Source organism: Lactuca serriola, chromosome 8 (assembly GCF_051521515.1).
Source record: "Lactuca serriola cultivar US96UC23 chromosome 8, Lser_US96UC23_V15, whole genome shotgun sequence".
In the NCBI taxonomy this organism is placed as follows: Eukaryota; Viridiplantae; Streptophyta; class Magnoliopsida; order Asterales; family Asteraceae; genus Lactuca; species Lactuca serriola.
This window is the reverse complement of record NC_136415.1, coordinates 128,860,606-128,877,590: the sequence shown is the minus strand read 5'-3', so window position 1 is coordinate 128,877,590 and position 16,985 is coordinate 128,860,606. Positions and strand designations below refer to the sequence as shown.

The 16,985-nt window shown below is 34.0% G+C and overlaps 1 protein-coding gene across 1 annotated transcript; it reads left to right on the top strand.

Moving 5' to 3' along the window:
* The first annotated feature begins 12,453 nt into the window (after positions 1–12,453).
* LOC145069659 (rop guanine nucleotide exchange factor 7-like) lies at positions 12,454–15,550 on the top strand. The gene is made up of 7 exons (XM_079016612.1): positions 12,454–13,053; positions 13,313–13,429; positions 13,515–13,669; positions 13,741–13,815; positions 13,905–14,195; positions 14,289–14,651; positions 14,866–15,550. Exons 1-7 carry the CDS (start codon positions 12,669–12,671, stop codon positions 15,271–15,273), a joined length of 1,794 nt encoding a protein of 597 aa, XP_078872738.1. The 5' UTR covers positions 12,454–12,668; the 3' UTR covers positions 15,274–15,550.
* Positions 15,551–16,985: the final 1,435 nt, after the last annotated feature.

Sequence of the window (16,985 nt, the reverse complement as noted above, 5' to 3'; positions counted from 1 at the left end):
CCCTTGTGTACTTTCTCGTATGCGCTGCACTGACTCAGGCCCTGCTGGCCTTTCACCTGATGATCAGAAGTCATGGGTCTCTTCCCGAGACCCCTACTATACGCACCTGGCACACACCTCTCATTCCAGGGTGCTCCCAAATCAATCCTGCATCTACAACTCTTGGAAATCATATCCTTCAGGGTCTGACACCCTGTCATGCTCACTAGCTCGCTTGCCAATGGCTAAGCTGCAACAACTGGAACATCCTCTGTCCCCAAACTGGGTCACAAACTTTTCCCCGAAGCTTCTTAGATTCTCCAAGACTCTTACTGATTCGAGTATGGATCCTGTGCTTTCAGTAGTACGGGCCCAATACTACCTTCCACACCTATCCATACTTTCCTCAGCAATCCTCCCGAATCCTCTAAGTCGCTTCCTCAAACTGGTACACCCAAGTCTAACTGAGCCTCGCTAATAACTCACCGAAATATATCCTAGGCTTCCCTAGGTTCCGAACTCACCCAGTCCTCAGCTGCTGAAAGATTCCCAGTAATGTCAACTAGCTACCTCATGAATATAGCCACATGCAACAGAGATCAAATAATCCTTCAAGTAACAGACTCATCCCTATAACGGTTAGACTCAAACGAGAGCTGCGCAATAGGGTCAAATCTATCACTCTGACATTATCCAGCCTGTGCCACTTATGACTTAGCAAATTCGCTTAATAGCTAACTCACATTACTAAGAGTCCCACAAAGCACAAAGCAAGAACCATTCAGACAATGGAAAATCTAACCATCATATTCCAATCAAATCATTCTATCCTCTAATCAGGAATCTATACATGCAATTCAAAGGCTCATACAATCAGGCATAACCTAAACAGGCTATCCTATCACTGACTGATTAGTACTGGCATGCAAGTCTACAAGCACATACAATACGCATATAAGGCATCCTCCTAGATCCTTAGCCCTAATCTAGCATGAAGTTCTCATAATCATATCATATCATAAAATATCATAACATGTATGGGTATCTTGGGGAAAACTTACTTGAGCTCGGCTGATTGCACGCATCACACGCCTTATTCTTTTCAAATTCATTTTCCTCTTTTCAAACTTCTTTTTATAAAATGATTTTACTTTTGAAAATTTTCATACCAAGTCCTTAGTTTGAGTTCAGACACACCCGAGAGTGTGGGCTGAATCTCTCAAACCAAGGCTCTGATACCAACTTGTAACATCCCAAAAATACAGGCCAAAAATTTCATTTTTAAACACGTCATTATAAAACCAACAGTGTAATAAAACATTCGTAATATCATGTCATGTCAAAACCAAAGTAGAAATAATCAAACATGTTATCATAAAATAATATTAGAGTGTAATCCCAAAGATCTCATGTGCGGAAAACCATAGTGTGATGCACTGCGATCAAGCCGGCTCCTTTCCTTTAAACACGAAGTACCTGAAACCAAAACTGAAAACCGTAAGCACGAAGCTTAGTGAGTTCCCTCATCATACCACATACCATACGATCATATAACATACATATACTGTCAGGCATATCTGGGTGCCCGACCTACCCCTTCGGTCCTCTCGACCGGATACTGCCTAGCATATCTGGGTGCTGGCCTCCCCTTTGGTCCTCTCGACCGGATACTGCCTAGCATACCTGGGTGTTGGGCTCCCCTTCGGTCCTCTCGACCGGATACTGCCTAACATATCTGGGCGCTGGCCTCCCCTTCAGTATCTTTCAACTGGTAACCATGGACTATTTCACCCCCTAACACTACCACATAAAAGCATAGCATAAACACATAAGTCATATACTGCCTAACATATCTGGGTGCTGGCCTACCCTTTCAGTCTTGTCAACCGGTAAGTGGGGACTATTTCACCCCTACTACTACCACATAATATCATATCACATATATCATAATCTGTCTAGCATAGTTGGGTACCAATCTACCCCTTCGGCCCTATCGACCGGTAACCGGGGACTATTTTACCCCCTACTACCACTATCACATAACATCATATCATGCTAGCACATAAACATAACAGGTAGTAGCAAACATAGACAATTATCACAAAGACAATCATCTAACAACAACTCCTACTGGTGGGCCGACATTGTGGTCGTAGACCCACCGCTACTGGAAGGTAACTCACCTCACACTGCTGAAGTCCCATAGACACAATCCCACACTGCTGAAGTCCCGCAGACTCAACCCCAGTTGCTGGATGACAAATTCCCGATCTGTCAATATCAAAACATCACCCAATTAATAATTGGGTCCCACTACATAACCAAAAAAACTTACTTTGGATAATTACATTACCCCAAGCTTGGCTTATTCAAGCCCAAGGCCCAATCCGTAGGCCCGAAGTCAACTAGGAAATCAAAGCCCAACACATGGCCTAATTTTCCAAATTAGGCCTAGGCCTATACATGGTTTCATTCCAAGGCCCAACATCATATAATCATTAAGGCCCAAACTATGGCCCATCTATGGCCCAATTTTCCAAATTGGGCCCAATCCCCTTACATGGGCCTTACCCTAGGCCCATTAAATTATTCTAGTCTAATTGCTTGACTTTGGATGGCCCGTTAATAACCCGATCATCAAGGCCCAATAGAAAGGCCCAATGATAAACCCAAGTGAAATTAGGGTTTCACATAAAATGATGATTAGGGTTAAGTTTCCTACTTAACCCATTAAGGACTTAATCCATTAAGGACTTAATCCATTAAGTCCATTATCGCTTAGATTAATCTTTGCCAAAGTCTATTATTTAATATCTCAAGTTATTAAATAATTCTTGTGTGTGACCCGAATATTTCTTAAAGTTAGGGTTTTATTGGCATTAGGGTTTTCTAATCCAAATATTAGTCCATTTATCAATTTGTTGGCCTTTTATGTCAATTAGGGCTTTATTGGGCCTATTAAGCCCACTAAAATATTATTAAGCCCATTAGGGTTTTATTGGGTCCATTAGAGACCATTAAGCTTCATTGGGCCCATTAGAGCTCCTTTGAGCCCATTAGGGTTTCAAGCATCCCTCCCAAACGAATCAAATCACAAGGCAACCACACCGCCACCCGACATGGCGGCCGGTGGCGGTAGCCACCACCCTAAGGTGGTGGTTTTGATTTTCCTTTCATTATTCCAGTTTTGAATTACATTTACAAGGCTAGATTTCAAATGCACACACACACCTACTAACACACACAAAAACACGACGGTTCATGGCGGCAGCCACCACCTCACGGCGGTGGCGGTGATTTCTTGTGGTTTCCAGTCAAGCACACACACACACACTAACCAGCAACCTTTGCTCAGAAAACGAACCCAACACCCACCTATGGTGGGTGGCGACGGCGGCAACACCCTAACGACAGCAGTGGCGTGAGATCGATGGTGATAGGAAGCATTTGCGATAACAGCCACCACTTCACGGTGGTGGCGAGTCTCCCTGATTCCTGCCCAACAGCTCGCGTCCAAAAATCACCAAGCCGTCGCGAGCTCGACCTGTTACGTACTCCGGTAACAACCACTTCTCGTGGTGGTGTAAGGCAGTCGGGAAATAGCACCAACCATGATAGAATAAATCCCGATGACGAGATGGTCTTCAACAAGAACGACAGCGGCGCGACTTCAGAAAATGGAACAACATCGTGGTGAGGCTTCGATGGTCGGAGAAAAGGTAGGAGAAGAATGGCAATGATGGAGCACAATAAGGAACGAACCCCCGACATCCGACGTTCCTCACCCATGCATCCACGTCCAAGGCTCCAACTCCGGTGGTACCCTTCTAGTTGTTCACGATGTCCGATGGTGGCGGTACGATGACTGGCGGCGCCTGAGGTGGAAAGGGGGGGGGGTATAAGGGTGGCGGCTGTTAGAAGAGTTAGCGTTAGGGTTTAGGTAACCGATACTTAGCTTATATACCCGCTGTCATGTAATCTTATTTCCATAATGGAAAAAACAGTCCCCTTCTATAAAATTATTTCCAGCTATGATCCAAAATTTATCATTTGACTCCCCGCCCCTTAAATCCTTTGCAATTGAAGTCCGAATTTTACCCTTTTAGCCCTCAGCATTATAATTATTTACAAATTAGGTTTAATATTCACTAAACAACCCCTTAGCCCCCAAAATCTTTTCAAATGAAGTCCCAGAAATTACCACTTAGTCCCTGCCTTCATAAATATTTACAAATCCGATCCGAAACTTACACTTTCAGCCCCCGACTTCTAAAATTATGACAATTAGCTCCTCAAAATCATCCTTATATATATATATATATATATATATATATATATATATATATATATATATATATATATTAGGGCTACCATTCGTTCATTAATTAATTAATTTATTTAATAAATAAACGGGGCTTTACATAAGGTTTATTAATATATTATCAGTTCTAATATATTAATAAGATTATTTAATTAGTATTGATCAAGAATTAATATATAATTAATTAAGTGATAAAAAAGAAGACTAATTAAATATATGAGTTGATTATGTAAATCATCCATACTTGTATAGTGGGCTAAGACTCCATGGATTATCAAGTTGGGCTAAAACCCATAGGATACTCCATGGATGCTCCATGGTGTATTTGAACCCATGAACCCAAGGAAATGGAAAGCCATGACAATTAGGGTTTACCCTAATTGTGACTAACTATATAATGATCTTATTATTGAAGAAATTGAACACTAGTGAAACAAGTAAGGGCAAACCGATTTTAGAAGTGTTCTACTTTCTCTCAAGTTATTCCAAATGTTCATGGTGTTGTGTGAACCATTTGAGGTGTCACATTTGAGGCACTAGGCTCTTGAGCTCCATGGAATCAAGCACCAAACAAGAGGTATGTAATTCTACTAGAATTTATATTATGTGTAATTTATATTATGCTAGTTAGAACAATACCCTGGAAAATTGATATTTGCATGTATAATAGAGAAAACATAGATCCAAGGTATTTAGGGTTGCATGTACACCATATGAGTGTTAGATTGCTCAAAACCCAACAAAAGGGGGTCGAGGCTGCCATCTTTTTCACACCGAAAATCTTCTTTTTCTCTCACTAGTTTCTCTCTCTACCACTCCTAACCTCCCTTAAACCCTAGGGAACCCCCTAGCACCTGAAGGAAGCCCCGAGGCTCCCGAATTCCCGAGAAAAAAAAGGGTCTTTCGGTTTGGAAACGCTGCTCCAAGCGAAGCCCGATTTTCTATAAAACTCGTTGTAAGTAAGCTACGCCTACGCTATTTTTAATATAGCTTCTAATTAATTATAGTAACATTATTAGGAACTTAAAATAATTATTTAGGCTATTATTATGAGTTATATAAGAGTGTTGTTTAACGCTTATATAATAGTAATAATAGCTAGACTATTAATTAGTTGCGGTTAACGTTAGACTAAACCCTAGTGGTATTGATACTAGGTTTTGTCAAGGGAAAATTGTTTTGAGATAACGAAGTGTTGTCCGAGTACCGAATCACCACCTTAACAAGTAAGTGCATAGTTAGTTTCATCTTACACATAGATATGAAGTATTTTATATAAATTACGTGTTGTGTGTGCATATTAATTGTATACTTGCTATCTATGCTGGATGAATGATTTTATATATGTTTTAAATGATTTAAACTGTATATGTATTTTATATCTACAAAACGTGTTGGGTAAAACATGGATAGATGTAATAGTTGTTGTGTGACAAAATAAAATAATGAGAGGCCTCGTTATCGATGTTATTGATGATCCATTCATCTAGCGGAGTATAGATGACAACCATGGAGTATTCCAGACAGTCCAGTGGAATGCTAGCAGGCTCACAACCTGTACGTGTTTATTTGAACTATGTGCTCACCAACAGTACTCCATCCCCCACATGGTTGCCTTATTTGACATGAATTGCTGAGGAACCCCCGAAGCATGTGTTGTCACCCCGATGAAAATCCTTAGGCTAGGTCCCTTATGTTAGATGTTTTAGGGACGTAAAGTGAGGATAACGGGAACGGGTAATCGGGTTTGTTTGGTTGATGAAAATAATAAATTTATTTATTGTGGGTTGAAAACCCTATGTGCTCACCAGACTCCCAAGTCTGACCCACTTAGTGTCTTGTATTACAGGTAGTGGCGCATGAGCATAGATGTTGGGATGAGAGATAAGGGATTATAGGCCTGTAAATACGAAATAATGCAGTAAGGCTTATGTTGTACTGTTTATGCTTTTGATCTGTATCGGACATGACATCCCGAGTCTTTTAATGAAATACATTTCTATGGAAATTCTTTGATAAATCTTTATCATATTTTGTTTTGGGAACGAATTCCGCAACTCTTTTATTTAAAATGTTACTCTGATTTTTAAACAAAGCATAAACAAATTGGTCTTTTCTGGCCGTGAAAATGGGGATGTCACATAATGGCCCAAAAATCATAAGGCTAATGGCCCAAAACCCTTCTAGCACAAAAGCGGCCCAAACCAAGAAAGTCAACCAAGGTCAAAGCTAATGTGTATGCCCGACGTACTCAGCTTACGCCCCCATACTCCCTCGATGGCCATTACGCGCATCGTATGAGCTGGGTACGCCCTGTGTATGACACAACGGATCACCTTCACCCTCAAGTGCTTAAACGATTAATACATCATGTCTAAGTCTCAAATCTGGTACCTAATGATGTCCTAACATGTAAAGTTGGCAACTTTACTCCCATGCATGACTTAATGGGACCCAAAACTCAAAGAGAACCATAATAAGGATCCTAACACATGCATAGACCGATATACCTCATAAACACTGCATATCCTAACATATGCATAGACCAATATAACTCATAAAGATTGTATTTTTATGGACAAGGGACCTCAAAGGTGCTAAGAACTATCAGCTATGGCTTCTAGAGTGGACCATACTCTAATATATTAAAGGACCCAAAAAATGCACAAATGGAGCCCTAACTTGGATCTAGCATAAGGAAACATCAAGTTGAGAGCATTATACTCAAATAGCTTGCAAATATGATTATGATGTTGGATCTATAAGCTCAAGCCACTCCAAAGCAACCTCCAAGAGTTCTTCTTCCTTCAAATCACTAAAAACACCACCAAAACTCACTTCCAAGCTCAAATCTCACAAATGTCAATTAGGGTATCGATCTTAGTGTATAGATAGGTGGAGGCTGGTCATTAAGAGGTCCAAGGGTGTCATAAGTTGTTTAAATAGGGCACAAATTCTAAAAATTAGGGTTTTCCCATGCATAGCATACGCCCTACGTACTCCCACGTACGTTTAGCGTACATGGGTGTTTCCACGTTAATTCTTTAAGCCAGTACGCCTAACGTACTCGGCTAGGGCTAAAATGAGAAGAATTTACAATAAGGGTTAAAAAGGTACATACAGCTAAATCTCGAATGTTACACCATCTGACGAATATGACTTGTAAAATGTCCTGTTTTATAATTGTTTGTAAGCACTTAGACTATGTTTAACACATTAGTTAAAAAAACTGACTCATAGCTGAAAGCATGGCCGACCCATGGGCCTGGTCAAGTTGGGCGACTGCCTCGGGCACCCAAATGCCAAAGGGCCCCCATTTTATATTTGTTATATTCGTTATATAATAGCAACACATTAGAGAATGAGAAAAACTAGATTAACTAGAAATCTTGAATCTTAAATAAGAAATAGAAGAATGACAATCAACTATTGCATCTAGAGTGACGTCATTTGAATTTTCCATAGAATCTATTATTGAAGAGTCACGACGCCTTTTTATAATGTCTTTATCTCGAATGACCCCATTTTTCATTTTGCCCAGGGTCTCAAATTGTCTTGGACCGGAAATGGCTAAAAGTTAGCTTATAGAAATTATGTCTAGTAAAAATTAGATGATAAACTATTTGATATATATATATATTGACAAATATGTTTTTTTATAATAATATTTCAAATTTCTAAATAAAAAACTTCTAAAAACTAATATAAATAGCTTTTTAAAAAGCAAGTTTGTAAGTTTATTTTTTAATTTGCTAAAGATAGCAACTTAAAACAAAAACTCAAAAAAAAAAAAAAAAAAAAAAAAAAAAAAAAAAAAAAAAAAGCGGCACACCAAACACACAATCTAGATAACCAAATAACTTCATTTAATCTTGGATATTAATTTTTTATTTTCCTTGATTTATTAAAATGATTAGGTTATATTTTAAACTTTGTAGTATAACCAATAATTATTGAAAGAGTGATTTAAAATAAACCTCCCCATCCCCAACTACACATATGTACCCTAAAAAAGTCTACCCACATTTGTTTTTGAAATATGACTAATTTTTTGGGTCTAATTGTTAAGATGCCGTTTGCCATTTTTATATATGTAATTATGTATGCATGAACATATACATACCTGATACCTGTATTTATGAATTACGTATATATGTGTATTTAAAATGGATGCAAGCCCACTACTTTGTTCAATATTCACGATTATGTATACACCCTGATGGCCTGATCCAATAAAACAATCTATTTTATAAAAAAATAAAATATTCTTCTATTTTTTTTCTATCAAATTTTTTATAATTATGACATTTATAATATTTAATAAAATTAATTAATTTTTATTATACTCGTCATCATTTAAAAATGATAAGAGGACGGTTAGGAAGAATTGATAGAAGGATATTTATTTTTTCATTTTATAGTTACACTCACACAGGGACAATTATATTGTTTGATAAATTGATATATATAGGGACAATTATATAGAATAAGATATTTAATCTTTTTTTGACTTTACAGATAAAATCGCAGGTTATGAAACAAATTCGTTGGAAAATTAATTTGAAAAAAAAAATATTTCTTTTATAATTTTTTTTTTCTATTTTCTACAACAATTTTTTTTATAAAAGGTAGTGATTTTTAATTTTGTAAATTGAAAAAAAAAGATTAGATATCTAAAAGTATTTTTTCTATATTTTTAGGATTTTTTTTAGCTTTATGCATTTTTTATTGATCTTTCATATATATATATATATATATATATATATATATATATATATATATATATATATATATATATATATATATATATATATATATATATATATATATAGAGAGAGAGAGAGAGAGAGAGAAAATCCATAGAAAATGCATAAACCTAAAGAAACCACAAAAAACCCTAAAAATGTATTAAAAAAAATACTTTTAGGTATCTAATATTGTTTTGACTTTACAAACATAAAAACCACTACTTTTTTTTTAATAAAATCGTTGAAAAAAATTAGTAACTTTTTTTTTCATTTTTTTTTCCAACAAATATGTTATAAAACCTATGATTTTTTGTCCTATAAAGTAAAAAAAATATTAGTTATCTTAAATTATTATTTTTTGTATGTATTAGTATTGATTTTCTAGGTTTTAGGGTTTCCAAAACTTTATGCATTTTCTATTGATTTGCAATATATATATATATATATATATATATATATATATATATATATATATATATATATATATATATATATATATATATATTCAAGTAGGTTAATACAAAAACATAAATACTTTGCGAAAATGCAAAAACAAATTTTAGCTTATAAAAATCAAACAAAGTTACTTTAGAAATCAAATTTATTAGCAATAAATTAAAAATAATAAGTTTACATCAGAGGGTGTTATGATAATATAGATTTAAAAGTGGTTTTAACAACCGTTTTTTTTTCACGTCCTTAACCATTTTTTAATTTACGTTTTCATAATAAAAAAGTCAAAAACATGCTTTGCAAATATGAAACAATTTCTCATATATCAACGATTATCATCATCTAGTTCATAATTTGGATGAATTATTGTCCAAAATATAAGGTTGAGGTGACACAATCTCATAGGTTTTACTTGTTTTCACGTTTTCGTATATTATTTATATTTTCTCATGAGCCCTTATATATATATATATATATATATATATATATATATATATATATATATATATATATATATATAAGTTCAATTGAGAAAATAAAAAAGGTTGAGAATGAGAGAATCGTTCTCAGCCACTCATTTATTTTTGCCGCAAAAGCCTTTGTTGTACCGCAGAAATAAGGAATACACATGTGTTTCCAACAAAACATGTTTCCTTAAACTATATTAATCACTACCTTAATATATACAAAAACATAGTTTTTTTAATTTTTAAGAAGCTATTTATATCGAAAAATGATTTTAAATATACCAAAATTCATTATTTTTTATTCTCTACAAATAGACATCCATATTGATATATTTTTAAGATACAATAAAAAACTTATTTATTTATTTTTTTTATATTTTCAGCTATCGTTATTCATAAATGAATAAAAATGCATCAGATTTTTTCTACAGTACATTCGTTATTCACTTATGAATAAAAATATATAATTAATTTTTTTTACAGTTTAAGTATCATTTATACTACTTATTCATATATGAATAACAAATTAACTGTAACAAAAATCAGATAAATGTTTTATTCATATATGAATATAAAATATGACAACAACTAATACACGTTTTATTCATATATAAATATAATATATGATGAAAGATGATGTAAAAAATATATTTTAAGTAAAAGAATTTTATTGCGTGTCATATTTATATATGAACGATACTTAAACTATAAAAAAAGTTAGACATACGTTTTATTCATAAGTGAATAACGAATATACTGTAATAAAAATCTGATAGATTTTTTTATTCACTTATGAATAACGAAAGCTGAAACTCAAAATTTTTTATTTTATTTTATCTTAAAAGTATATCAATATATAAAGAATAAAAAATTATGAATTTTGATATATTTAAAATAATTTTTCGATAATAATGACTTTCTAAAAATAAAAAAAACGAAAAAAAAATATATTTTTATGTATATTAAGGTAATGATTAACATAGTTTAAGGAAACATGTTTGGTTGGAAAACACATGGTTATCCGTTATCCATTTCCGACGGTACGTCTTAGTGTTTTGCGGCAAAATAAATGTGTGGCTGAGAATGATTCTTCCATTCTCAACCTTTTTTTTCTCAATTGAACCCTCCTATATATATATATATATATATATATATATATATATATATATATATATATATATATATATATATATATATATATCACTTGAGATTAGTATTTGTGTTCTTATACTAAAAGTATTTTGTATTGTAAATTTCGTTTCCTCCATCACAGTAATATATATATATATATATATATATAAAGTAATTTTGCTTTAATCAAATATACTAATATGCCTTTTGTATAAGACTTGATTGGAGTGACAAATAATCTTTAGTATGGTTGAGGTGACCACAAATTTGGTAGTTCCTTGCCTACCACTCCAATTAAATTAAACATGAATAATGCTTTAACTTTTTACTAATCCTTTTTATTGAAAAACAGTAATGTTTTATAAGATTAAATACAAAAAATAATAACTTAATTTATATTAATTCTATATCTAATGTATCTTTAACACAAATAATTGCATACTCGTATTTTCGTATATTTTTCTTCAATACAGACCATTAATTCTATATTAACTTCCAAATATTGATATAAGTCAACAACACAAATACTAAAAATTAACATAAAAGTATATTATTGTTTTGCATTAAATAAATAATCATCATGTCACCATAACAATGACTCTAAGATAGCATGTTCTAATCTTAAGGGGATTCAATAAGAGATAACCATGCAACCTGTTTTGGTGTCTTAGCATTTTGACATAGCCTTTCCCGGTTTCCCCATATTCCCAATAAATCGGGAAAGAAACCCATTTGCATGAAATAAATTACATTATTGCTATATACATTAATATTTTAAATAAAATATTATTTTGCATGAAATATATATACATTATTGCTATAATGCTATTTATATTTATATGTTACTCGCATAAGTTCTAAATAGCATAGTATTTTGCCAAGTTAATATATAATTCAATGAAATATAATAACATTAAAACTTCTATTGAATTGATTCCCATTCTTGTGATTACGTGCTATGAGGAGACAAGTGTTCTTGGCGTCATCATGTTGTGTCCATGGCATGCATATGAATAGCATCCCCACCCTTGTGCGAAAGTGAAATTACCTAGTTGCCCTCTATTAAGTACCCTCCACAATATAGCATTTCTAGTGAAAATAAATGATGTTTAATGGCACAAAGTGATTTCGAACTTTAAACTGTAAACAAGAAATATACTTTTTTGAAATTTTTAATAGTGGTTTTAAAACTTTATAGAATTTAGATTTAAAACAAAACGAATAACGTTCAGGGTAATTTGGTCATTTTATTAATCATAAAGATAGTCTCATAATTACCAATTTAGCATATTGCATCCCTAATAACACGCTCCCTTGACATTACTTTGAGAACAAAATTTCAAATTATCACACATAATTATGCAAACCAAACGAACCCAACCAGGAGGCGCCTTGTTCAAGCAAACACAAAGAAACCCTCTCTATGAATTCATTGTATATAACAAAAACCCAAACATCGGTTAAAGCTCCAACAGCCAAGAAGAAGCTGACAAGATCAACCAAACCCAGATAACCTGTTGTTTAATTTGCAGTATTGATTCTTAGTCGGAGGTTGGTTTTCCAAAAAAAATGGATATTACATTGCAAGGATTCGGCATGGTAGTGAATAATTCTGCGTATGATGATGATTCACCTTGTATTGTTGTTGATTGTGGGAGGAAATCAGAGGAGGAAGGTGGGAAGAAAGATATAAGGGGTTGTTTGGATACATGTGAAGAAGAAGAAGAGTTTGGTGGAAATACTAGCTCAAGCTCTGATTTCACGACGTTATTTGAAACTTCTTTAAATGAACAGCATATCACTAGCTTTGAAGACTCATCTTCTCCTTCTTCCAAGGATGTAAACATCTTGAATCATGAGGTCGAAGCCCCACATTGTACCGATTCTGATAGTTCTGTGCAACCCCTTTTGGGTCAAAGAAATTTAGGGAAACAAGGGCCAACACCACTCTCAGGTACTGTTTTTACCAATTTGTTTGTTCTAATTTCTGATTCAGAACCAAAAAATTATGCCAAATGATCACGGTGTTTCTCCTTTCGGTTCATAACTTAGTGTTTTATCTTTCAGTTTGATGATTCTTATGTTTATCTTTGACATGGGGTTTCAGTTAGTTGTTTGGTTGTGATTATATTTAGGGTCAAATAATTAGCAATTGGTGATTTTCTCCTAGTTTGATCTGTAATCGTTCATCTTTGATTTGGGGTTTTTGATAGAGATTGAAATGATGAAAGAAAGATTCTCGAAATTGTTACTTGGAGAAGACATGTCTGGTTGTGGGAATGGTGTTTGTACAGCTTTGGCCATCTCGAACGCAATTACAAATCTTTGTGGTAAAACCAATATCGAATTCAGCCGTATATTATTACAACACCTTCGATATCCATTGATTTCTCTATGTTTTTCTTGAAATTTCAGCCACACTTTTTGGACAAATATGGAGGCTTGAACCTCTACGCGCTGAGAAAAAAACAATGTGGCGAAGAGAAATTGAATGGCTTCTTTGTGTTAGTGATTACATCGTTGAGTTGATCCCATCTTGGCAAACTTATCCAGATGGAAGCAAGCTTGAGGTGAAATAAAAATATTTTTATTATTTTTAATAATCTTTTAAAAGTTCTAATGTTTCGATATTGATTGTTAGGTCATGACTAGCAGACCCAGGTCCGATCTTTATGTTAACCTTCCAGCTCTTCGTAAATTAGACAACATGCTTCTCGTGAGATTTTCAACTCTTTTTTCTTTGTAATTCTTTTTTTTTTTTTTTTAAATATGAAGTTGAAATGAAATGAATTTTGATTGTTACAGGAGATATTGGACAGTTTTGAAAAAATGGAGTTCTGGTATGTTGACCAAGGCATTCAAGCTCTTGAAACCGATGGTTCCTCGTCTTTGTGTAAAGTGGTCCCACGCCAAAAAGAAAAATGGTGGCTCCCGGTCCCACGGGTCCCTACTGGCGGTCTCTGTGAGACCGCCAGAAAAAATCTGCAAAACAAACGCGATTCCACAAATCAGATACTAAAAGCCGCAATGGCTATCAATAGTATCACTTTAGCAGATATCGATGTTCCGGAATCATATTTGGAATCACTTCCCAAGGTATATATATCAGATAATCAGATATTTGATTAATAGTCAGACAAACAGTCTTTTAAACATCTTGAAAATAAAATTTATTATTTTTGTTTGCAGAATGCGAAGGGTAGTTTAGGCGATATTATTTATCGATATATTTCATCGGAACAATTTTCACCCGAGTGTTTGTTGGAGTGTCTTGATTTATCATCGGAGCATCAAGCTCTTGAGATAGCAAACCGTGTGGAGGCTTCCATTTACATATGGAGACGAAAAAACAACAACACGAAACCTTTAAACAACATTGTGAGTAGGTCCTTTTCAAGGTCATCATGGGACAAAGTTAAGGATTTGGTTGCTGATGCGGATAAAAGGGAAACATTAGCGGATAGAGCTGAAAACCTCTTGCTTTGTTTAAAACAAAGGTTCCCTGCCCTTCCTCAAACCACTTTGGACATGAGTAAAATCCAATATAACAAGGTATATATTTATATCTTCAAGTTAAACACAAATGGCCGTTTTTTTAACATTTAAATTGTTTGTATACAACATCAGCTAGACACAGTCTCATCCATCTGTCTCTTTCTATGTTAAAAAGGTTGCTTTAGATATCTAACTAGCACAAATGTTGTAAATTTTTATATAAGTAGTTCCATATTGTTATTAAATTTATAGTTTCGTGTATGTATTTTAGGATGTTGGAAAATCCATCTTGGAGAGCTACTCAAGAGTGTTGGAGAGCCTAGCATTCAATATAACAGCTCGAATTGATGATTTACTTTACGTGGATGACTTGGCAAGACATTCGGATAAATTCTCATCAATTTCTAACCGTGAAATCGTTTCCAAAACAATCATTGGGAAACCATACACACTTCACACAGTTACCACTCCTTATAGAACCACTTTCACCACACCGAGTCTTTCACCTTCACATATAAATAGTCCAAAGAAAATTATGACCGATTATTTGACCATTGACCAAAAAGGTAAGCACTATGCGGGTCACGTTGCAAGGTCAAACTCATTTTCGGGTAGGACTCGAGGAGCGTTACAGAAGATGGGACTTTCGGGGTCTAATGGCTCGGTTGGGTTGAGTTGAGTTGACTCGGATGGGTTTGGATGAGTTTGATGTTTGTAGATGGGTGAATCAGAGTCTATATATGGATATGTTTAAGCTTTAAAGTGTAGGTAGGTGATGGCATTTGTACATCTCGGTTTTGTCCTATTGAGTAACGAGTCTTGGTTCAGTTGACTCGGGCCTTTGGAAGGACTGTGTAGTAGTGAAGTTGTGTAAATAAATGCCAATTTTTGTTTTCCACAAATAAGATAATTTTCTGAAAGGGAATAAGATAAAATATGATATCCAATTATTATTATATATATGAACCAACTCGTATATTTATACTTTGTATCATCATATAAATTGAAATGTTTTATTTGTATAATCATATAACTAAGATAGCATATACCAGATAAAAACATTTTAAAAAAATTATATTAGAACAAATATAACAATAATTTTTAAATAAAACCAATTATGATATTATAAACTTGTAAATACACCCTAGACGATTTGCCTGTTTAATATTTTATTTGTAGTTGGCTTTCTAAATTTCACTAATTTAATATCAATTTACCAAATGTAGCAGTGTAACTAGGGGTGAACAAACCGTTTTTTTTTTCAAACCGAACCGGTTCAGTAAACTGGTTCGGTTCAGATTCGTGAATAGTAAAACCGGTTCAGCCATAAACCGGTTCGGTTCAAACCGGTTCCATCATAGATCGAACCTATCTAAACTGGTTACACCGATTCTAAACCGGTTCGATCGGTTTGACTACCGGTTCACGGTTATTAAACTGGTTCTAAACCGGTTTCAATATCTAAAATCTCGAACGGATGCAAACCGGTGGTTCGGTTCTTGAATCAGTTCGGTTCATAGTGGACCGGTTTACCAGTTCAGTGACCGGTTCGGATCATGAACAGGTTTTTTTGTTCAAGCCTAAGTTTAACTCGAGTATATTTTATTTGTAGCACAGGTATATTTTGGGCTGGCGCATCTTAGCTGAAGGGCAAGCCTTTTGGGCTTTTGAGGAATGTTTGATTTTAGGTTCTTTACAGTTTGCTTATATACAAATTCTTGTAAAACATTATTTTCATAAAACCGAACAAATACCCTCTCGTTCGATGAAAGTTTTGTAACTTACCTATTATAATAGATCATAACTCAAACTATCATAGATATATCAACTTCTTAGGTCACGTTCACGGATTGAAATTAGAAGATGAAATTTAAACTTACAAATCTCATTTGGATATTGAAAATTTAAAACCAATCACATCCAATTATAACCTGAAGTCTAATATGCGTCATATATATTGTCAGGATCTAGTCAGGATTTTAAAGAAAATCTTGACCATGTATTTCGTAAAGGCTAAGAACGTCAAACGTCGTTTTTGGATATGGCACAATCACGTTTGTGTATGTCCGAAGAAGATAGTGAAGACTCGATGATATTATCTTGTGCGATGAACATCAACGGGAAGTAATCTAGGTGAGTTTTTTTTTTCTTATTTTTCTATTTTTTATTTTTTGTATTCCTATATAAAATTAAACTCGTTTTTAGTTTTTTTTTAATTTGTTTTTTTTTTTATTTTTTTAGCTAAAGTTTCTTCTATTTTTTGTAGTTTTATGAATTGAAAGTCGGTTCAAGTTTCGCAGTATATGGACATTAAAAGTTGTTTTTTTAGTACGGCAGAGTTAGTTGTTAGCAATTAGTACACGAAAGTAGTTAGTATCACGAAACATCAAT

Excerpts from the sequence above, each read along its gene's own strand:
- LOC145069659 (XM_079016612.1), top strand. The coding sequence starts at position 12,669 with ATGGATATTACATTGCAAGGATTCGGCATGGTAGTGAATAATTCTGCG. Across the intron at positions 13,054-13,312 it reads AGGGCCAACACCACTCTCAG|AGATTGAAATGATGAAAGAA; the intron begins GTACTGTTTTTA and ends GGTTTTTGATAG. Across the intron at positions 13,816-13,904 it reads AATTAGACAACATGCTTCTC|GAGATATTGGACAGTTTTGA; the intron begins GTGAGATTTTCA and ends TGATTGTTACAG.